This window comes from Manihot esculenta, chromosome 11, assembly GCF_001659605.2.
Source record: "Manihot esculenta cultivar AM560-2 chromosome 11, M.esculenta_v8, whole genome shotgun sequence".
In the NCBI taxonomy this organism is placed as follows: Eukaryota; Viridiplantae; Streptophyta; class Magnoliopsida; order Malpighiales; family Euphorbiaceae; genus Manihot; species Manihot esculenta.
The window spans coordinates 16,825,325-16,850,544 of NC_035171.2; the positions used below are offsets into that span (position 1 = coordinate 16,825,325).

The following is a 25,220-nucleotide window of genomic DNA, read 5'->3' on the forward strand; positions in this document are numbered from 1 at the left end:
ATCAATATTAAATATTAAATCAAATCAAAAAATTAATTTAAAATATATTTATTAAAAAAATTATAAGGGGTAACTGTTAAAATTAGTCAAATTTAAAAATTTTTTTATAAATATTTATTTTGAGTTATATTAAAATATTTTTTTTAATACTGAAATAATGATATAATATTTTCATTAAATTTAATAGGACATAAATAAATATAAGTAATTATTTAAGATATATTAATTAAATTTTATAGTTTAACTATATTTATTAAAACGTAAATAGTTAGAAAATTTTTTTACCATTACTGTATGTATATATATATATATATATATATATATATATATATCATAGAGATTTGCTTTTTGTCCCTCCATGTATCTTTTCTTTCTTCTTTTACTGCTCTCATCATTTCCTTTGTTTTTTATTAATTCTGCATTTTCTTTTTTTTCCGTATTTTCTCCCAATAACTCAAATCAATGCCACTTTAGAGCTGATTCTTTGTCTCCAGGTGCTTTTATGTTTTATCTGGTCGTCAAAAAAATAGTTTATTTGATTTTTTTTTTTTTTTGTGGTCTCTTCTTTTTATGAGAATTTTATATCAATTCTTCAAAACAAATTATATTTAATTAGAGATTTTAGATCTTTTATTAGGAGAGCCTAGTGATATCAAAAACCAATTCAGGTACAGAAGATTTAGAGTTTATTCTATTATTGAAATAAACAAAACAAAGCAAAACAAAAGACCAGTGGCTACAGAAACTATTCATATCTTGTTAGGATAGAAAGATTTAATATCATCAATATTATTAGAAAAAGTTACTTTTTTAATTTCTAAAATAAGAATAATTAATGTATTTATTTTTAGATTTTTGAAAGTAAACACTTTTGTATTTAAAATTTAATATAATTCTATTAAAAATTTTTGTTAGATTAATAATTTTCACTTGTCAAAAAATAAATAATAAATATAATCTAAAAATATAAAAAAAATTATTATTTAGTACTTATAATATAAAAAAATTTACTATTTAATTTTTAAAATTTAAAAAATATATTAAAATATTCTTAACGTTTTAAAGAGTCTGTTAGTTAATTTTTTTTATTAATTTATCACTAAACATTTTACTATTTAGTTTTATAATTTAAAAAAAATTATTAATTGATCTCTCAAATTATCAAAAAGTTTACTAATTAATAATCTCTCAATATCAAGATATTTTAAATTCTTTTATAATACTTAACAAATAAAATTAATTAAAAAACTAATTAATGAACTTTTTAAAATTTCAGAAATATTTTAATGAGTTTTTCAAATGGCGTGATTAACATAGAGCGGCATTACAAAAATAATTTTTATTGAGTTTTAACTTTTTATTTTTAATAATTTAAATTTTATATATTTTGATTTTTATATTATCTTTACTGAATTTGAATCTTAAATTTATTAAAATTTTTATTTATTTATAAAGATTAAATTTGAGATTTTCTTTTTTATATTTTGACGAAATTAAGCTTCGGGACTAAAATATTAAATTCAAAAAATAAAGGGACGAATCTATTAATTATATAATATCTTAGGAATGAAAATGTATTTTTTTTCCTTCAATTCTTTGAGAGAGGAGCTTATAAATTTATAAAAATTAAATTTCAGAAACTAAAGTATTGGATTTTAGAAATGATAGTTCAGACATTTTTCCTGTCATTAATGACATTTTTTATGAAGAGAACTCTAATTTTAATGAAATTAAACCTAAAAACTAAAAGTATTAAGTTTTAAAAATAAAAGAATGAATCTATTAATTATATACTTCAAGGAGTAAAAAGCAATTTTTTCATATTATTATTATTCAAAATGATTGAGACTTTTTTTTGTCTATAAGAATATTCGTAATTTTATCGGCTATAATGGTAATTCCGTCAGTTTTATAGGACTAAGGTCCTGTGTACCTCCTATAATCATTTATAATTATTTTAGACATTTCATGCACATCCCAAATGGTCCAGTAAATCAAGTTGATATTGCAATGTGGTGATGACTACACATATTTTTCTTGGATCCATTTAAGCTAATTTTCCCTAGAAAGATCAAAGATCAAATACTGAATAAGAAGCAGCGAGCACTTGCACATGCTAAACAGTATGAAATCAATGCTAATATGCTAATCTGAAGTTGTCACAAAAAGACAGCGCTTCACTGAGACTATGGCATTATAGTAATAGTTCCATTTTACAAATACACATACATGTGAAAGGATTATTTCTTTCTTTCTTTCTGGAAAGGTTTTTTTCTTTTCTTTTTATTTTTTCTGAAAAAAAGGAATAACAATCAAAATTCCATCTAATGAGACTAGCTCATATGTTGATTACGGTACACTTCAAACTGAAGTATTCTCTATCTGCTCTTTTATTTGTTTTAGCTGCCAAACCAGTATGCATAATCAAGCAGCTACTTTCTTGGATGTTACAGAATTGATAATTGTTGCAAATTCAGGGCCCTGCATCACAAAATATCATATATTTTAATCATCCATGGAGCCCCAATCCATTAAAAGTAGAAACTATGCCCAGGCGACCAGAGTATAGATATTCCAACAGTATTGAAATCTTGTAAGGCAAATAATTGTTGGCAAAATAGTATACCTTTAAGGACGCACCACCAACAAGAAAACCATCGATATCCTCTTGCTTTGCAAGTTCAGCACAATTGCCTCCATTTACAGATCCTGAAAGCACAACTCAGACATATCAGATTACATAAAGCATCAGCTAAAAAGAAATAGAGCACTGCAGTATCCAAAAACCTAGGTGTGAACTGATACAAATCTGCAGGGCGCCATACTACCAGCTGGCTTTTGTAGTCTAGAAAGAAAGTGAAACATTTTTCTTTTGTCTCGTTAACATCACGTTCTCAATGTAGATGCCTACATACCTCCATAAATAATTCGAGTTTTGGAAGCAACTTCTTCTGAGACATTCTTTTTAAGCCAATCACGGACAGCTGTATGCACTTCCTGAGCTTGCAAAGGTGTGGCCACCTTTCCAGTCCCAATAGCCCATACAGGCTCATATGCAATAACTATGTTATCCCAACTTGGCACAGCATCTACAAATAAGGATATCAGTGGTGTAAGGACATTGTTCTCTTCGACAATGCCATGTACTTCTTACCTAGTATTTTTGTATTTCAGGAGAAATAAAAATCAGCAATTACCCGCAAATGCCTTCAATTGCTCAAAGCAAACATCAAAGGTTTTTCCTGCCTCTCTTTCTTCTAAAAGTTCACCAATACAAGCTATCACCCCAAGACCCTGGCGCAAGGCATAAGCAGCCTTTTTTCCTATAAACTGAAGAGAAAAAAAAGGTGGGGAAAAAAGCTTCAGTTCGAGTTCAAAATAAATCCAATCAATAAGCTACACAATGCATAAACTCTGATGTGGAAAATTAGTCAAGAAACTCAAAAACAAATTCAGAAAAGTTGCAGTTGTTAAAGAAACTTGATGATGACGTAATCATGTCATCCTCAACATACTAGCTGGCAATGATGTGAGGAAGAAATAACAGAAACTAAAAAAATTGTGGGATTAAATCCATAACGGACAAGCTGATCTGCTTAAGCTAGCAGTTCACTGTTCAGGTGAGGAAGATCAATAACAGTTTTTCTCTCTTTTGGATTTTCACTTCTCTATTGAGTGCTTGTGCATTTTTGAATTTCTCTTCTGTATCTACTTGCGTTAATCTAACTCAAGGTCTTGACGTATTGGCATCATTGAAAGCCAAGCATTAAAATGCATTTTGTAATATAAAAATCACTTTGATTTTGTTTCAACAAGGTCATTATTGTCAAATTCTTGGGAATATTTTAGCTATTGTTTTTCCTTTTTTTTATGTTTTACTAAGAAAATTCTAGCCTACCTTTTAATTATACAACTAAATCAGCAAAAGTTTAGCACGTTGTTGTCTCAGAATCTGATGGAAATTATACCAAAATCCAGCAACAGTGATAGCGTTGAACAAAGTCAAATTGAATGATGTTGCAGTAACAAATGGAATTAGGTGACTACCCTTATCTTCAAAGATAGCTTTACTGAGAACAGATGAAATTAAGCCACAAAAACAACAATTTTTTAGTCCTTGAAACTTCTCAAAAACACATTTTCTTTCTTCTAACTTTTTACCTCATTGATTTCACCAATTATATGCCTGCGCTCAGAATGCCCAAGAATAACCCACTTGCAGCCAATATCTTTCAGTTGTTCCACACTGCAAAACACAGTAAAAGATATGTACGAAAAATACCAGGACTCAGGAGACGAGCATCCAAGGAAAACCTCACACGTGAGTTAACTGACAAGAGATGAACCATAATTTATTAACTTGGATATCCTATACCATACATGAGTATGGACTAAAACGAAAGCACATGTGGATTATTGGTGTAAATGCATTTGAATTAACTATTACCACAACTTGTAATCTAAGTGCAATAAAATTATAGTTTCTTAGCCAAAAAGTGTCTCAACAAGGATTTTGTTTAGCTGCACTTTGAGTAGACTCTGGAATTAACAGCATAAGAGTGCATTTTGCAGCAAAGGAATGGCACTTCTAAGTTCTAATCCAACTCTAATAACTGATAGAAACCCGGCGTGTAAGTTTTAATTATAACTTATAAGAGAATAACTTGGAAAAAGTAAGATGTTTTTTAACAACCATTTGGTTCATGTAGTCTGAATATAATAAACTTTGAGTTTCTTTTCTTCAACCTAACATTACCAAAGCAAAACACTAGAATGATATATCTTTTCAAAAGATTGAATGTGAGAATGAAAAGAAAGATTTTCAGAAGCCAAGCAGGATCATCTTATTTCCTTTAAAAAAAAGGAAAATTATTATTTAGTCCCTATGTTACAAGAAAACTCATTAGTTAGTTTCTCAATTTTGAAAAATATATTAAATCGTCATTGATGTTTAAAAAGCTTACTAATTAGTCCGTCTATTAATTTTAACCGTTAAATATTTTACTATTTAATCCCTGTGATTTGAAAAAACTCATTAGTTAGTCTTTTAGTTTTGTAAAAAATCTACTAATTAGTTCCTCCGTATCGAGGATATTTTAGACTTTTTTTATAATATTTAACGACTAAAACTAATGAAAGGACTAATTAATAGATTTTTTAAAATTTCAAAAACGTTTTAATATATTTTTCAATGCTAAAAGACCAACTAATGAGTTTTCTCATAATATAGGGATTAAATAGTAAATTTTTTAAAAATAAATTTCAGCTCAAGAAAACAAAATTTAATTCCTTACAAGATGAATTCCCAACTTAGAGGAAAAAAGAAAATATAAATTGATAACAAAAGACCAACTACCATAATTTATCACCCATGTTTTGTGTCTACAATCAGCAAAATATTCCATACAGCAACAAATAATAAATTTAAGCAGGCTGATTCTTGCTTCAAACTACATAATTTTATCACATAAGGCCTATAAAATGAAGTACAATAAATTATGGCTATGACCCATGGTTACAACATTACGTGAAGGATTTAAAATCAATAACACCAACCGTGATTTTAAATCAATAACACCAACCGTGATTGTTATGATAAGAAAAAAAAAAAAGAAAAAAGAAAAAGTGAAATCCAACCTGATTTCGCCTGTGAATGCCCCACCTTTATCAACCCAGGAGTTTTGAGCAGATATCTCAATTCTATCTGTTAATGTACCCTTCACCTGATCAATGTAAAGAAAGGGAGGTGCTACTACAACATCTGCCAACTCACAGTTAAATGAAAATGTAAGAACCATATGCCGTTTAGCTTTTTTTTTCATAAAAACAATAGATAATATGAAAGGTTCCAGATAGAAAAATCTCTTTTCTGTATGGCTACAAGCAAGATAAACCACATCTAACATTAGCTTGGACTTTACAAAATCAACCATATCTAATTTGAAAATATAAGTCCTTTTAACAAGCATAGCCAGTACAACATAGACCATTCATAGAGTAGCAAACCTCGTAGCAATCAGCAAACGAAACACCACAAGTTAAGAAAATAATCATCTCACCAACATCAGCCTCCAATTTTGCATCATTTAAGTCAGAAACGAGCTTAGTGATAGATTCTTTTGTCCCATTCTGGAAAAAATAAAGATGAAAGTCATTAGAAGACACCAAAGCCAACGCATTGAAAGAATACAATAGCTATGCATCTCAGTAACAGCAATCCCACAAACTAATAGAAAAAAGAAAAGCCTAAAAGATCTTCACAGAAACCATGCCAAACTAAAGTTGAAAAGTGCAATAAATAAACTACATTACATTTTAAATTCCATAACATAAAATGGAACCAAAAATCTTGTGTAAAAGTTGATAACAAGTAATTTTCCGGGAAAAAAATTAAACGCCCAGTTGTTGCAATAACATAGATAAAGGGAACAGGAAATACATTTACAAATAAGAAATAGAGTTGCAGAAACAACAGTATGAAGAAGAAGAACAAATCTGAGTAACAGCACTTGATTGAAATTTCCAATAAATCGTGTAGTATGAAGATGACATCAACCCAATAAAAAACCATTAAATTCATCAAATCTGGAAAAGTTAAAGAAAAAAAGTCCATTGTCCCATAATTTTTATCTATCTTCCTTTTTTTGTTGTTCCAAAATGATTGTCCGCTTTCTTTTTTTACATTGTACTAACATATAAATTAACTATTAAAACTCTATTTAATTTATCTTATTCATAATAAACTTCTCAAAACATCTCTTAATATTTAATAAAATTTAATATATTTAATATGAGTATATTGGAAAGTTAATAAAAAAAATTGTATTTCATATATATGACAAAACAAAATAGATAAAAATTATAAGACGAAGAAAGTATAAAAAAGGTAGCAAAATGCCCGAGAAAACGAGGTAAATAACAAAGAAAGCAAAAGGGAAAAGAAATATCCTCAAAGAGGTAATTTTAAAAAAAAGGATAACATACACTGAGATTTAAAATCTTTTCTAAAAAGGTAACACTTTTATATTTTCTAGATTTAAATACAAACATATAAAGGGTGTTGTTTGGCTAATAGAAGTTCAATAAAAACTTTTGTTTGAGAACAAGTTCTGGTAAAAAGTACATAAGTTTAAAGGGAACCATACAACAGAAGGAAAGCAAACTAATAGCATAGCAAAGTAGAAAACCTAAGATAGGAATAAAGAATTAAGGGTCATTTGTTTGCAAAAAATAGTTTATATTTTAAAAACATCTTTCATGAAAAATATTTTCTGTTCCAACAAAATAAATTATTTTTTATTATTTAATTTTAATTTAAAAATAAAATAATCTTAATAAAATACTCAAAATATAGAAAATGTCAACAAAAGAAAGTAGAATAATTAACCACTAGCACTACTACTACTAATAATGTATACCCTCTAACAATATATTAATAAAATCAAAATAAATAACATGAAAGTTATATTTGTATATAGTCTTGTGTAAGAAAGTTTCCATCTCATTCGACCAATTCAAGAAAGTGAAAGTTTAAGGCAGATGACAGATTGTTTAGTAGCATGTATTATATTTATTTAATATTTATAAATAAAATAAAAATTAAAAAGTATAATTATTTATTAAAATAATTTTTAATCATTTATTTTTTAACCATTAATATTTTTTAATGATTTATTAATTTCAGTTATTTATTTAATTAACTGGTAAAATAAATGATAATTAAGATGAAAAGTTTTGTTAGGGCATTTTAGTACACAAAACATTATTATGTAAGTTTGTAGAATCAAATTCCATCAAAATTTGAAGAAATTGGTTTTAGTTATAAACCATTTCACTAGAATTAAATTCTAATTTTTATTCAAACCAAACATACAAAACAACATGACAACATGAAATTCAATTGAATTCCACAAAATTTTAGAAATTAGAATTGATCCAAACATACAATTAACTAATTTTTCTTTTAACAAAAAAAAAATTATTTGCTACTTTTTCTAAATCCCCATACTTCAGAAAATGTGGAAATTTTTTTTTTCGGTGAAACAATTGCAGCCTGAATGACTAAATAAGTAAGAAAGAAGGGCTACTTACACACTTCCAATTCCCACCAACAAAGAACTGCAAGCAAAACCAAAGAGAAATGTCAATTAATAAATGGCCAGACAGAAGATTCCGTAATGCTTTATCATGTTAGAAAAACGAAAAGAAAAATCAACACAATCAGAATAGTAATCAATCTTGAAAAGATCTTGTTTCTTCTAATCCACATTTTCAAGCAAATTACTTTTAATTTCCGAAGCAAACATGAAATAAATGAACAAAGCATGGTAAAGTTCCAAGTTCAGTTATTCTGTGATATTTAGTAACGATTACCTCAAAATTCCTCCATCAAGTAAGCAAAATAAGGAAGATGATTAGCTATACAGAAAGAGGGGAGAAAAAGAAAAAAAAAATTGAACAGTGTTTGAAAGCATTCGAACAAGATCCAGAGAGACACATTGCCGAAGAAGAAACTCACCGTTCCAGTGCCAGCCATGGCAACGACGTTCCTGGAAAGTTTGCGAGGAGAAGAAAAGCGGAGTTGAGAATTGAAATGCGGGAGAAAAGAGAGAGAGGTGCTGCTGTCAAGCTTAGAGCACAATCGGCGGAGACCGGAGAAATGAGGAGCTGAATATGAGGTGGCGGATTTGGGGCCAGAGAGGGATGTAGAGAGCATCGCCATGGTTTTATTGACTTGCTTTTCACTCTCTCTGCAACTGGAAATGAGAGAGATGCTTTGAAAGCCTTCAAGTTTGAAGCTGCGGCAGGGTGATGGGTTAATTGAAGAGTATTAGGTGAGCGGGATAGTTTCACGCGAGTATTCCGCACGTCATCACACGGTCCAAGATAATGATTTCCCTCTATCCGCTTGCTTTTTCTTCTTTATTCTATTTTCTAATGTCCTAAACTTTTACTGGTTTACATATCAATGGCAGATATCATATATTTTCTCTCTTGTTTTAAGCATATATCAAATATTTTCATTGCCGCTTTGATTTACTGATTTTTTATTTCATTAATGTAAAGTTAAAATACCAAAAATCTTACGGCTCTATTATGTAGAAAAATATTTTTCAAAAATATATTCATTTAATTCATAATTTTTATTTAATTTTTTATTATTTTAAAATTATTATTTATTTTTCATATGTAATTAATATATAAATAGATTATTACAACCTTACTTAATTTATTTAATTTTAAAATAATTTACTATTAGTTATTAAAATATTTATTAATATTTAATAAAATTTAATATTTTTGAAATGGTATAATTAAAAAATTGATAAAAAAATACTTTTTTACTATATAAAAAATAAAAAGACAAAAATTATAAAACAAAAATAAATAAATCATTATTATCATAAATTTCTCTCATTAGAAAAATTAAATAATTTAAAAAACTAACTTGATTATTTTTTTTGTATTATTGATAGATTTAGTAACGTTATATGATTTCTGTTTTTTTATTAAAAATAATAATTTTTTATTTTTATTTTTTTTTTGTAACTGTTTTTTAAATATTATTTGCATAAAAATAAATTAATACTTTATTATATAAAAGTAAGTAATAAAATATATTTTAAAATATAATATACATAATATTATAAATAATTACATATAAAAATAAATATTAAATTATTTTTATAAAATATATAATATTATAATGAAAAATTACTATTAAATTCTTTCTGGTATAGAAAAATTCATCGATTATTCTATTATTTTTTTTAAATACATTAAAGTATTCTTAAAATTTAAAAAATATATTAGTTATTCTTTTTTAAACTTTAATCGTTAAATATAATAAAATAAAAATTATTATATAATTCCGTAATATATGAAATTTATTAATTAATTATTTAATTTTAAAAATATATATTAAAATATCTTTAAAATTTAAAAAAATTATACTAATTAATTTTAACTATTAAGTAGTATAAAAATATAGTAATGAATTTTATTTTATCAAATGAATTAAATAATAAAATATTTAAAATTTAAATTAATAGAAAAATTAATTAATATATATTTTAATATTTTAAAAATATTTTAATATATTTTTAAAAATCAAGTGTAGTTTTAACATATTATATAAATTAAATAGTAAAATTTTATTATATCATATGAATTAAAAAATAAATTTAATTTTTTAATATAAAAATAATTAATATACATTTTTATAAGATTAATCAACTAATTAATAAATATTTTTATTAGTATAAAGACCGAATAATTAATAAATTTATTAAAAATTTAAATACTTTTTAATGTATTTTTTTAATTAAAAAAATTAATTAACAAATTTTTTAATAATATAACAGTAATTTTTTTATAATAATAAAATAAAAATATATTTTATAAATTAATTGATGAGTATATATTTAAAAAATAAATTTGATTAATAAATATAAAATTTTGAATTTATTTTTCTAGCCACATATAAAAACGCGAGACAAAAGGATGCACTTAATATAAAACCATAATAATTTTATAAAATTTTTTTTTTTTTTTCAAACGATCCAAATACACGTACACACATATTAATAACAAAGATTGACTGAAAGTTCACCTTTTAATCTCACCAAAAAGGTTTTCAAATCCTAATTCACTCAAATCTCCCACGTTCTCAAATTTTCAATTATGTTTTCTTTTTCATAAAAATTTCTCAATTCTCATTATTCCCATATTCTACAAGTACCTAATTTTTTATATTCTCAACCAACATTTCATCTATTAGTATTTTATTCAATTTTCAATTTCATGAAAAGCAATTTCTTTTAAGTTATTTTTTTCAGTTCTTACATTTATGCAATATGCCACGGAAGATTTTTCAAGGAGTTTAAGAGGTGAAAGGATAATGAAAAGATAAATTCAAAATTATTTTATTAAAATTTTCAATTTATGGAAATCAACAGTATTACTATTCATATGATATCGCTAACTTTGTAAGAATTATATTCATAATCAGTATTTATAAATTTTTTCTTTTTAGATTTGAATAGTTAATTTTATTATAATATTAATGATTTTATAAAAAGAGAAATTATTATTTAATCTTTATAATATAAAAAAAAATTATTAATTAATTTTTTAATTTTAAAAATATATTAAAATATTTATAAAATTTTTAAAAATTTATTAGTTAATCGTTCCGTTAATTTTGACTATTAAATATTGTAAAAAAATTTAAAATACTCTTGAAGATTAATTAGTAAAATTTTAAAAATTTAAAAGATCAATTAATTAATGCACTTCAAGACTTAACCTGATGAAAAGTGCATCCTGTAGCCTTGAAAGGTCTAAGGTTCGACTCCCCCAACCCCTATTTAAAAAAAAAAATCAATTAATAAAATTTTTTAAAATCATAAAGACTAAATAATAAAATATTTAATGATAATATTAATGACAGAACTAATTAGTATGCTTTTAAAATATTAAAAATATTTTAACATAATTTTTAAAATTAAAAATTAATTAAATAATTTTTCCATATCATAAAAACTAATAATAATTTTTCCATTATAAAACTCAGCTAATTTAATGAAACTACCTTTTTGAATACAATACTTAGATTTATCAACAATAATTTAAAAAGTATAATACACATTTTGTATGTATTATGTTGATGTAACTTTGAAGCAAAGCAAAAGGCATGAGATTAAGTTTGGATTGGTGTAACTATCATATTTACAATTTAAAAAGGAAATTAAAATATATGATATGCATCTCTTATTTTAAAATCAGCGTGTGCATGGATTTGAATTGAAAAAAAAAAGCGATTAATTTTCATTTTTAAACCAAAACATGATTTTAAATAAAACCACTATGAATCAAATGGGTAATGTGATAGGTAATTTACATAAACAGTACCTCAACTTATGTAATAAGACAATATATAATTAACTTTAACTTGTAATGTAAAACCATAATCCTTAATTTAATTGCGTGCAGTAGTAAATTTCATATAAAATTTTAAATTTTTTATTTTATCCTAAATCTCAATACCAAAAAAACCCTCAAAACTTAGGAGCAATTGAACTCTAAAAATAAAATCCATATAAACCAAAATACTAGATGGAAAATCATAACACTGTAACGACCCCAAAATGGACCGTCACCGGCGCTAGGATTCAGATCGGTTTAAGGCCGCCAGAACCCGTTGCAAGCCTGCTATACTCTCTGAGTACCTGTAAAATCTCATACATGGCCATACATTTTCTGTGAAAATAAAATTTTTCTCTCGACCAAGGCTTAACCTGTGCATGCACTATCTCTGTACTCTGTACCCCTGACTAGAACTTGCTCTAGATGGGTTCATTCATACCTGTTAAGCCTGGTTTTTCATATACTCTGTAAAACAGTTATATAAACAGACCATGTATACAAAAGATGTACAACACAAAATACTAAGTCAAGCACAATGCTAACTTGATACACAACTGTTCCTTTTTTTAATATTACATGTCCACAATAGTCTATTACAAAACTCTTCTCTCTTCATGTACTCTGCTGGACTTCCCCTGTACACTGTACACTGAACCTGCAAGACTGGGGTTAAGGGAGTGGAATGAGCTCTATAGCCCAGTGAGTAGAATAGTAAAACAAGTCATTAAAATATGATCTTATGGAATGCATCATATCACAGACAATCCACATCAAAGGTAAACCTGTCACCACATAGTCCCAGTAACTGTATCGTGCCAGGCCGTAGACTGGGGTCCTGGTCTTCCTGTACTGTATATGTATATGTATATATAACACCTGTACTTACCATTTGCCAGGGCGTAGACTGGGCACCTGGTCTTACTATACCTGCCAGGCCGTAGAATGGGGTCCTGGACTTTCTTATACTTGCCAGGCCGTAGAATGGGGTCCTGGACTTCTTGTCTAGAACTATTGGATCATTCAGCATTCACCCACATCAACAAATAACTATGCAATGCAACATATTCGTGGATTCTAGTGCAAACAATCTACTGTATACTCATGATGCATGAATGATGCTAAAAGCATTTCATTTCTCAATTAAAAGAATGAAGTTTAGTTCCACTCACCTCTGGCTATCTGGACTGACTCTGCAGGCTCTGTAAAACGCTGGAGCAGTACTCACTGCTGCTCGCTCTGGTTCCTCTGGTCTGTGCCTACACAGATGGACTCAAATGAGGGACCAAACTAGCTTATGACCAACTCTAGTAAACTCCCCAAGAATCCCCTGACACTCACTCAAACATCCATGCAAAGCATGCAAAGGAAGGCTGGACAGGACACTTTCGGCGGCAGGTTCGGCGGCCGAAAGTCCTCTCCAGAGTCGAAACTCAAGCACCTTCGGCAGCTGAATCTTAACTTTCGGCAGCCGAACCCTTTCGGGGGTAAGTTTCGGAGGCTGAAAGGCACTCCAGAGACGAAAGTCTCTAACCTTCGGCGGCACCTTCGACGGCCGAAACTCCCCTCCAAAGCCGAAAGTCCAAAGGCTCGGGGGCAAGCTTGGGCAACCGAAGCCACCTCCTCAACACATTCGGCGGCCGAACCATTCTTCGGCGGCCGAAGCTGGGTTCATCAGCAAGGCAGAACCTTGCTCTGCCTCACGCCAAAATGCACCAAGCTTTCTCCAACTCAAACACCTCAACTCCTCAACATGCATACACCCAAGTATATGCTCAAAAGGGTCAGAAACTATCTAAAAACCCCAACAACACAAAACATATAACATATTTACAAGCTTTTCTCACAAAATCATCAAAAACACTCTCTTTTACCCTAATCATGCAACTCTCTCCCAAAACCTCATAAAACCTGAAGAAAACATAAAAACAAGTTCAGGATCTTCACTTACCTCTTGTACCCAAGAAGAGGAACGATCCTAACGTGGAGTTTTGGAGCAACTCTCCTTCAAACTCTCCGAACTTCACAACTTTGTGTTTTTAAGCTAAAACCTTCAAAAAAGCATCAAAATCAATCAAATCTTTGCAAGATTTAATGAAAACATGAAGAAACCTTCAGGAGGACAGGGTCTCACCTCAGAAAGTGAAAGAAAACGGCAATACTTATCCTTTCAACCGACTGAGGGCCTTTTATAGGTGGCTGGCCAGACCACCTTCGGCGGCCTATCGTGAAACCGCAAGTCATGCATGTTCGGCGGCCGAACTTTCACCTTCGGCGGCCGAACCTGGCTTTTCTGCCTTGGTTCTTTTCTTGCAAAACCTCTTTTTATTTTTGCTTAAAAATAGTAAAACAGACTACATTACTTTAGAAAACCATAAATCTTACCCTTCAGAGAATTCCGACATTCAGGATTCCTCCGAACGACAGGAATTCCGATGCCGGACTCTAGCCGGGTCTTACAAACACATTCACACATCAGTGTAAATTTTGTTGAATTTTGCAATCTCTATCAATTTTTGTGAATGGATTTTGTTCACTATCCATTCACAAAAATGGCACACATTACAAATTCAAACTATTTCCTACAACCTTGTAAGGATGATAATTTGTGAGTGATGCTATTGCAACTTGCGAGTGTCGAGTGTTGTTTTTTTTTTTTTGGTAGAAGATAAATATATGGATATAAATAAGGTCTAAGTCCATGCACAAAACTTAGACCAAACAGAGAATTAAGCCCAAAACGGACAAACTAAAAACAGACCTAAAACCAAACCCACAAAGAGAGAGTCTAAAAAGCCCACAAAGAGAGAGCCCAGATAGCCCACACGAAACCCTAACTTACAAGTGTGAGGATCAAAGAAGCTATTGTTGCCACTTGGGATAATGCAGTATAGGGAAGCAAGATTGGTCACCGGAGAAAATAAAGGGAACATACTGAACTTTAAGACCATTAGCACCTTCAATCCACACAAAGAAGGACCTTGAGAACCACAGAAAGAAGCTTATGGCCACATCTTCACCGAAGCTAAAGGAGGAGTCGTGGAGGAGAGCTCAAACGGCATAATCACGCCTAAGATTGACTGCTCCACCATGGAAAGTGGCTAAGAATTCCGAGATTCTCCAAAACATAACTTGAATGGAAATTGATGATACATAACAATCGCCCAAAGTGAGTCATGAGTTGTCATCATGAGATAGGTCCAAGTGGCAAGGATCAAGTGAGTAGGAAATGCAGTTCATTCTAAAGAATCGAACATTGTAACACCGGATGCATCATCAAGACTCGCCTTTTTCTCGGACGGGCGAGTTTGACACAAAGTTACAATTAACAGGCACAGTCTAGCGTATACCCTTACACCTGTAATCACAGGATTGCCAACTTATTAGCTGGCAATGTCCTTTATCGAGCAACAGGCCTCATCATCGCCAGATTATCGAAATTCTATATTCATTGCCACCTTCTTAAAGTATAAAAGGAGAAGGATCACAAAAGCAAAATACACTATTCTCTAACACTAAAACTCTAAGCAATTCATTGTATTTTTTCTACTCGTCGATATATTGACTTGAGTATCAGAATGGCTGCCGTGGGTATCCACCATTACCTCACTTTTTTTTTTCTTGCAGGTTCTAGCCAACCACAACACCTGTAATATTCGGCTAGACTCCGGTATCGGAATTCCTACCGTCTGGTGGAATGTCGGATGTCGGAGACCTCTAGAAGGGTAGAATCATGTTTTATAAAACTGTTTTAATGTGTTTTATGATTTTAAGTATTAAATAAAATGAATTTTTGCATGAAAAGTCTTTGGAGGAAAACCCAGGTTCGGCTGCCGAAAGTCAAGTTCGGCCGCCGAACATGCATGCGTTTTGGAGGCACGTTAGGCCCCGAAAGCATGAGTTAGGGAAGTCCAGGTTCTGCCGCCGAAAGTCAAGTTCGGCCGCCGAACATTGCATGGATGCGGAGGCACATTCGGCCCCCGAACGTGGTCTGGCCAGCCACTATAAAAGGGTCCCTTAGCCGAAAACGGGCGAGCTTTTCCCCATTTTCAGCCAAGGTGAGCTTTCCGCCGTCCCTCACCCATTTTTGATGTTCTTCCTCTAAATCTTTCAAGATTTTCACTTGTTTTCACTTGGTTTGGAAGATTTAAGCTTTTGAAACAAGTTTTGGAGCTTTGGGAACTCAGGAGCTCATTTTCGTGGATCTCCAAGTTTAGGTCGTCTCCCTCTCGATCTTCAAGAGGTAAGGGCCGATCTTAAGCTCCTTATGTGTTTTAAATAAGTTTTATGCAAGATCTATGGGTAGAAATGCATGTTAGGTTATATGTTGAGTTATGGGTTAATATTGATGTTTTGAACAATGTGGCTTGGTTGAGTACGTTTGAAGTGTTGTAGTTGGGGTATTTGATGTTTTGAGGCCCCTAGGAACTTGTATGCATGATTTGGTTGAGATATATGCTTGATTTGAGGTGTTGGGAGGCAAGGGGTTCATGTGAACCAAGTTTCTGCCCTTCTGGCAGAAACCAGGTTCGGCCGCCGAAGGGAGTTTCGGCCGCCGAACCCCCTTTGTGGAGGCAGCATTCGGCTGCCGAAGTTGCCCCCGAAAAGAGACTTTCGTCTCTGTCTGGGACTTTCGGCCGCCGAAGGTGCCGCCGAAAGTGCCTGACTTTCGGATCTGTCCAGGACTTTCGGCCGCCGAAGGTGCCGCCGAAAGTGCCCTGTTCAGCTATTTCATGCATATCTCTATGTGATATTTCCAGGATGTTTTAGGGGGTTTTTGGGGAGTATATTAGAGTTGTAATTACGTATATTTGGTCCCTCATTTGAGTCCACCTGTGTAGGTTCGGACCCGAGGAACCGAGGACCCCAGCAGTGAGTTCAGCTGCTTTGGTGTTGTCAGAGTCAGCCAGATGTGAGTGGAACTAAAACTTAATCTTTTAAATTAAATGCTTTATCATGTTTCATGCATCATGATTATGCAATAGGATGATTGCATTAGTTTTCACGAATATGCCGCATTGCATAAATTGTTGTTGTTGTGGGTGAATGTCGGATGACCCAGTTAGTCCATGACAGGAAGACCAGGCCCCATGCTACAGGCCTGGCACAGAGTAAGAAAGACCAGGCCCCAGTCTACAGGCCTGGCACAGAGTAAGGAAAGACCAGGATCCCATCCTATGGTCTAGCACGGTTATGGGACTTGAAGACCAGGAGCCAGAGGAGGCCCTGGGAAAATGGTAAGTAATGTATGTTCTGACAGGAAAGACCAGGACCCCATTCTACAGGCCTGGCACAGAGTTAACTTGGACTAATTGGTGACGAGTTCATCCAACCCTTATGTGAATTGTTTGTGTTATGTTGCATTTCATAGAGCATAGTGTTAATGTGTTTTAATAGCTCTACTCACTGGGCTTTTAGCTCACCCCTCTCCCTTTACCCCCAGGCTTGCAGGTACAGTATAGTGCGGGAGTCCGGATAGAGTAAAGAAGTCATGCTTATGTAATAGATAGCAATGGACATGATCAAATTGTAATGTAAAAGTACAGTATAGTTATGTAACGAGATTTATGGATGTTAGTGTGTGCTTGACCATAGATTGTTGTATCCCTTTTATACATGATCTTAGAGATCTTTATGATGTTTATGTAAACCAACTCAACAGATGTTATGTTACCCATTGGGGGTACAGATGAGATCCCACAGAGGGATCAAAGCTATGTTAATGTTTATGCTCAGGTTGAGTTTGGTTGATGAGTATGTAAAGAAAAGTTTTAATTTTTATGCTTGTTGTTGATCATGTATGGGATTATACAGGTTTACAGGTCTTATGTCAGGCTTGCTACGGGTCCCGGCGGCCTTAAGTCGACCCGGATCCTAGCGCCGGTAGCGGTCCGATTTTCGGGTCGTTACAGAATGGTATCAGAGCCCTAGGTTCATATGGTCGGACCTAGAGTGTCGGGCTCATAGATGTTATAGAAGGTCAAGCACAATAGGAAAAGATCATGTCCACTAGGATAGGATGTGGAGTCCTGTATTGCATGATGAGGTGAAATGCCATGATATTATGCATGTGCATTAATGAGATGTTATGATATATGATGTATGTGATGCGGGTTCATGTGTACCCACATGAACCATATGATGTTGATGTTTATGTGCTGTGTACTGTTTTTCAGAAAACAGGATGAGAGGAACTCGTCGATCAGCAAGATTGACTGGAGTACCACCTGAGGATGAGGGCATGAGCGCCCGTCCTCCAGCATTGCCTAGGGCAATGTCTAGCAGGTCCAACAGGGACAGAGTAGCAAGAGACCCTAGAAGGTCTTTGGATCTGGGTAGAAGCAGATCAGTCAGAGGAACAGTTCAGGGAGGAGCGTCAGAGGATATGGGGGATGATATGGACGTAGAACAGAGGAGGGATGGCAGTTTGGGAGTCAGTATGTCAGAAGAAGGAATGGGAGAGTCCCAAGGAGGCACTCAGGCCTCGGGATTTGTACAGCCACCTCACTACTCACATTTCTCACAACATCCCGGGTATTCGATGGGAGGTACATCGGATTACCCTAGTTTCACCCCTTATCCCACACAGATGCCATACCCACCATACTACCCACCGTTCTCTCAGTACCCAATGTATCCACCTCCACCCTACTATCCAAATCCAGCAAACCCTACCTCAGAAAATGTTGCACCACCTCCACCACCTGCAGAACCAGCAGCCCCAGTTGTTCAGCCACCTAGACCTAGCTCAGCCAGTGGGAGCAAGGTCAAGATGACCGACTATATGAAGCTGGGTGCTCCCCAGTTTGAAACCGGTAATGATCCGTTCGTGTACTTGGAGCGGGTCAAAGCAATTACAGATGAGATAGGGGCGAATGACAGTAGAGCCATTCAGATGGCCGGGTTCACGCTTAAGTGCAAAAAGGCACGGGAGTGTTTCAAAAATTATGTGAACCCGAGAGTGGACAGCATGACTTGGGAAGAGTTTGCAAACGAGTTTGCAGGATGGGCTTTCCCTGATAGTTCAAGGGAATTGAAGATGATAGAATTCGAGCAGTTGAGGCAAACTGATGACATGAGTGTAGACGAATATACTGACAGGTTTATGGAGTTACTGCCATTTGCTGGGCAGGACCTTAATACAGACCAGAAGAAGTCGAGGAGGTGTATCATGAAGCTCCATTCCAGGTATTCCTCCTTGGTACAGTCAGCAGATAGAGAGAGTTTTCATGCCATAGTAGACATGGCTAGGAGAATGGAGGCTAGTGCCATCATTCAGGGGACAGTTAAGCAGACAGTGGCACAAGCTTCTGGTTCTAAAACTCCGGGAGGGGGAAGGTTAGATCCCTCTACCTTGAGTGCAGCAGCTTCAGGCAGTAAGAGATGGAGTAAACCCAAGGGTAAGAAGAATAAGTTCTGGAACAAGGTCAAGTCTAGTCTGGGATTTGGAAGTGGCTCAAGCTCTGGTGCGGATAATGCAGTTTGTGCAAGGTGTGGCAGACCACACAAGGGAGTTTATCGGTTTGGGACTACAGCCTGTTTTAGACGTGGTCAGGAGGGGCATATGGCTCGAGATTGTCCAAGAGCGGCCCCGATGGCTCAGTCCCAGCAGACAGCTTCAGGCAGTGTAGCGCAGCCAGCAGCTCCAGCCATGACTCAGGCCAGTGGCAGAGGCAGAGGGAGAGGAGCAGCCTCTTCTTCAGCGGGTTTCAGAGGTGAAGGTCCATCAGCCCCAGCACGGATCTTCACAATGACACAGCAGGAGGCAGATGCATCTAACACCGTGGTGGCAGGTAACTTAATTATTGGTTGTTCAGATGTATATGCCTTGATGGACCCTGGTGCATCTCATTCTTTTATTGCTCCGAGGGCCGTAGAGAGGTTGGGATTGATGACTTCCGGGTTAGAGTGTCCTCTCTGGGTCAGTGGACCCAAGTGTGATCCATCAGTGGCAGAGTCAGTCTGTCAGTGTAGTCCAGTTTTTGTTGAGGGGAGATGCATGTCCGCTGACCTTGTGGTTCTAGATTTGACAGACTTTGACGTCATTCTAGGGATGGACTGGTTATCTACCCATGGTGCTACCTTGGACTGCAGGGACAAGGTAGTCAGGTTCAGAGGTCAGGATGGATCAGAGGTCGTCTTCAGAGGAGACAGGAGGGGTACACCTAGAGGTATGATCTCAGCTCTTCAGGCTCGTAGGTTGATTAGGAAGGGATGTCAGGGGTATTTGGCTCATGTGAGAGAGCTAAATGGTCAGGTTAGAGAGCCCGCCTCGGTGCCAGTGGTTAGAGAGTTCTTAGATGTGTTCCCAGACGAGCTGCCAGGTTTACCACCTGCTAGGGAGATAGAGTTCGAGATAGAACTGATGCCTAGAACCCGACCGATCTCTATCCCTCCCTACAGGATGGCGCCAGCAGAATTGAAGGAGTTGAAGGAGCAGTTACAGGAGCTGGTAGACAAGGGCTTCATCCGACCGAGTACCTCACCCTGGGGTGCTCCAGTTTTGTTTGTGAGAAAGAAGGATGGATCCCTTAGACTTTGTATCGACTACAGGCAGTTGAACAAAGTCACTACCAAGAACAAGTACCCATTGCCAAGGATCGACGATCTATTCGACCAGCTAGCAGGAGCGGGTTGTTTCTCCAAAATAGATCTGAGATCTGGGTACCATCAGCTGAGGATCAGAGATGAGGATGTGCCAAAGACAGCTTTCAGGACCAGATATGGGCATTTTGAGTTCCTTGTGATGCCGTTCGGGTTAACCAACGCCCCTGCAGCATTCATGGACCTCATGAACAGAGTGTTTAGCCAGTACTTGGATCACTTCGTTATTGTCTTCATAGATGATATCTTGGTGTATTCCAGGAATGCAGAGGAGCATGCCCATCATCTGAGGTTGGTTCTACAGACCTTGAGGGAACATGGCTTGTATGCCAAGTTCTCCAAGTGCGAGTTCTGGCTAAGGAGCATTTCATTCTTGGGGCATGTAGTGTCAGAGAATGGGATAGAGGTGGACCCCAAGAAGACAGAAACTGTGGCTAACTGGCCTAGACCCACTTCAGTGACAGAGATTAGGAGTTTCTTGGGTTTGGCAGGTTACTACAGGAGGTTCGTTCAGGACTTCTCAAAAATAGCAGCTCCTCTGACCAGACTAACCAGGAAGAATCAGAAGTTTCTGTGGACCGACCAGTGCGAGGAGAGTTTTGAAGAGCTTAAGAAGAGGTTGACTTCAGCACCAGTTTTAGCTCTGCCATCTAGTGATGAGGACTTTACAGTCTTTTGTGATGCGTCCCGTGTGGGACTAGGTTGTGTGCTTATGCAGAACGAAAGGGTGATTGCTTATGCTTCTAGACAGTTAAAGAAGCATGAGTTGAATTACCCCACACATGACCTTGAGATGGCAGCAGTAATCTTTGCACTCAACATGTGGAGGCACTACCTCTATGGGTAAAATGTGAGATCTTCACAGATCATAAAAGCCTGCAGTACATCCTGAGTCAAAGAGATTTGAACTTGAGACAGAGGAGATGGGTAGAGCTGCTGAGTGACTATGATTGCAAGATTCAGTATCATCCGGGTAAGGCGAATGTTGTGGCAGACGCCCTAAGCCGGAAGTCACTAGGCAGTCTATCCCACATCACGGCAGAGAGGAGACCAGTGGTGAAGGAGTTTTACAAGCTCATTGATGAAGGTCTACAGTTGGAGTTGTCTGGTACAGGTGCCTTGGTTGCTCAGATGAAAGTGACACCCGTGTTTCTGGAGCAGGTGGCTCAGAAACAGCATGAGGACCCAGAGTTAGTGAAGATTGCCAGGACTGTTCAGTCAGGCAAGGACAGCGAGTTCAGATTCGACAATAAGGGGATCCTCCGTTATGGGAGTCGATTGTGTGTACCAGATGACATAGGGCTAAAAGGAGACATTATGAGAGAGGCTCATAATGCAAGATACAACATTCACCCCGGAGCCACCAAGATGTATCAAGATCTGAAGAAAGTTTATTGGTGGCCAGCTATGAAGAGAGCAGTTGCACAGTTTGTGTCAGCCTGCGAAGTATGTCAGAGGGTGAAGCTGGAACATCAGAAGCCGGCTGGAATGCTTAACCCGCTACCTATTCCAGAGTGAAAATGGGAGAATATAGCTATGGACTTCGTAGTGGGGTTACCGGCGACGTCCAACAAATTGGACTCCATATGGGTGATTGTGGACAGACTCACCAAATCTGCTCACTTCATCCCGGTCAGGAGTGGCTATTCTGTGGACAAGTTGGCGCAGGTGTACGTTGATGAGATAGTCAGACTGCATGGGGTTCCTGTTTCAATAGTGTCAGATAGAGGGCCCCAGTTCACCTCCAGGTTTTGGCGGAGTCTGCAGGATGCCATGGGTACTAAATTGGATTTCAGCACTGCCTTCCATCCACAGACAGACGGACAGTCAGAGAGGACCATCCAGACCATAGAAGATATGCTAAGAATGTGTGTGCTGGACTTTGGCGGTTCTTGGCGGCAGCATCTACCTTTGGTGGAGTTTGCCTACAATAACAGCCATCATGCTAGCATCGGGATGGCTCCATATGAAGCTTTATATGGAAGGAAGTGCAGGTCACCTGTTTGCTGGGAGGAAGTTGGAGAAAAGGCCTTGGCAGGGCCTGAGCTAGTAGAGATCACCAGCAGGGTGGTACCCTTAATCAGAGAGAGAATCAAGACGGCTGCAAGCAGACAGAAGAGTTATGCAGACATCTGCAGAAGGCTAGTAGAGTTTCAGGAGGGGGATCTGGTATTGCTCAAGGTGTCTCCAATGAAAGGAGTGGTTCGGTTCGGGAAGAAAGGTAAGCTGGCTCCGCGGTACATCGGACCCTTTGAAGTCTTGCAAAAGATTGGGAATGTATCGTACAAGCTGGATTTACCTGCTTCAATGAAGAGAATCCATCCGGTTTTCCATGTTTCTATGTTGAGAAAGTTCGTGTCAGATCCGGGCAAGGTTCTTAGTGAGCCTGATGTGGAGATCCAAGAGGATCTCACCTATGTTGAGCAGCCAGTGCGGATCTTAGACACCCAGATCAGGAAGCTAAGGAACAAGGAAATCCCGATGGTGAAAGTCCTTTGGAACCACCACAATATTGAGGAGTGTACTTGGGAGACACGGGAGTCCATGCTCCGGCAATATCCTCATCTCTTTTAAGGTTAGTCTCTATGTGTTTTATGTGTAGGTTGTGTTGTTTACTATGCATGTACTAGTTGAGGAACATTCGGGGACGAATGTTCTTAAGGGGGGGAGAATGTAATACCCGGCTAGACTCCGGTATCGGAATTCCTACCGTCCGGTGGAATGTCGGATGTCGGAGACCTCTAGAAGGGTAGAATCATGTTTTATAAAACTGTTTTAATGTGTTTTATGATTTTAAGTATTAAATAAAATGAATTTTTGCATGAAAAGTCTTTGGAGGAAAACCCAGGTTCGGCTGCCGAAAGTCAAGTTCGGCCGCCGAACATGCATGCGTTTTGGAGGCACGTTAGGCCCCCGAAAGCATGAGTTAGGGAAGTCCAGGTTCGGCCGCCGAAAGTCAAGTTCGGCCGCCGAACATTGCATGGATGCGGAGGCACATTCGGCCCCCGAACGTGGTCTGGCCAGCCACTATAAAAGGGTCCCTTAGCCGAAAACGGGCGAGCTTTTCCCCATTTTCGGCCAAGGTGAGCTTTCCGCCGTCCCTCACCCATTTTTGATGTTCTTCCTCTAAATCTTTCAAGATTTTCACTTGTTTTCACTTGGTTTGGAAGATTTAAGCTTTTGAAACAAGTTTTGGAGCTTTGGGAACTCAGGAGCTCATTTTCGTGGATCTCCAAGTTTAGGTCGTCTCCCTCTCGATCTTCAAGAGGTAAGGGCCGATCTTAAGCTCCTTATGTGTTTTAAATAAGTTTTATGCAAGATCTATGGGTAGAAATGCATGTTAGGTTATATGTTGAGTTATGGGTTAATATTGATGTTTTGAACAATGTGGCTTGGTTGAGTACGTTTGAAGTGTTGTAGTTGGGGTATTTGATGTTTTGAGGCCCCTAGGAACTTGTATGCATGATTTGGTTGAGATATATGCTTGATTTGAGGTGTTGGGAGGCAAGGGGTTCATGTGAACCAAGTTTCTGCCCTTCTGGCAGAAACCAGGTTCGGCCGCCGAAGGGAGTTTCGGCCGCCGAACCCCCTTTGTGGAGGCAGCATTCGGCTGCCGAAGTTGCCCCCGAAAAGAGACTTTCGTCTCTGTCTGGGACTTTCGGCCGCCGAAGGTGCCGCCGAAAGTGCCTGACTTTCGGATCTGTCCAGGACTTTCGGCCGCCGAAGGTGCCGCCGAAAGTGCCCTGTTCAGCTATTTCATGCATATCTCTATGTGATATTTTCAGGATGTTTTAGGGGGTTTTTGGGGAGTATATTAGAGTTGTAATTACGTATATTTGGTCCCTCATTTGAGTCCACCTGTGTAGGTTCGGACCCGAGGAACCGAGGACCCCAGCAGTGAGTTCAGCTGCTTTGGTGTTGTCAGAGTCAGCCAGATGTGAGTGGAACTAAAACTTAATCTTTTAAATTAAATGCTTTATCATGTTTCATGCATCATGATTATGCAATAGGATGATTGCATTAGTTTTCACGAATATGCCGCATTGCATAAATTGTTGTTGTTGTGGGTGAATGTCGGATGACCCAGTTAGTCCATGACAGGAAGACCAGGCCCCATGCTACAGGCCTGGCACAGAGTAAGAAAGACCAGGCCCCAGTCTACAGGCCTGGCACAGAGTAAGGAAAGACCAGGATCCCATCCTATGGTCTAGCACGGTTATGGGACTTGAAGACCAGGAGCCAGAGGAGGCCCTGGGAAAATGGTAAGTAATGTATGTTCTGACAGGAAAGACCAGGACCCCATTCTACAGGCCTGGCACAGAGTTAACTTGGACTAATTGGTGACGAGTTCATCCAACCCTTATGTGAATTGTTTGTGTTATGTTGCATTTCATAGAGCATAGTGTTAATGTGTTTTAATAGCTCTACTCACTGGGCTTTTAGCTCACCCCTCTCCCTTTACCCCCAGGCTTGCAGGTACAGTATAGTGCGGGAGTCCGGATAGAGTAAAGAAGTCATGCTTATGTAATAGATAGCAATGGACATGATCAAATTGTAATGTAAAAGTACAGTATAGTTATGTAACGAGATTTATGGATGTTAGTGTGTGCTTGACCATAGATTGTTGTATCCCTTTTATACATGATCTTAGAGATCTTTATGATGTTTATGTAAACCAACTCAACAGATGT

At 36.0% G+C, this 25,220-nt stretch overlaps 1 protein-coding gene across 1 annotated transcript; it reads right to left on the bottom strand.

Annotated features, from left to right (window-relative positions):
• Nucleotides 1–2,143: 2,143 nt before the first annotated feature.
• LOC110625766 (triosephosphate isomerase, chloroplastic) lies at nt 2,144–8,866 on the bottom strand. The gene is made up of 9 exons (XM_021771389.2): nt 8,519–8,866; nt 8,092–8,118; nt 6,060–6,129; nt 5,638–5,761; nt 4,162–4,246; nt 3,198–3,330; nt 2,916–3,089; nt 2,627–2,709; nt 2,144–2,481 (listed from the first exon to the last, which is right to left on the bottom strand). Exons 1-9 carry the CDS (start codon nt 8,720–8,722, stop codon nt 2,425–2,427), a joined length of 957 nt encoding a protein of 318 aa, XP_021627081.1. The 5' UTR covers nt 8,723–8,866; the 3' UTR covers nt 2,144–2,424.
• Nucleotides 8,867–25,220: the final 16,354 nt, after the last annotated feature.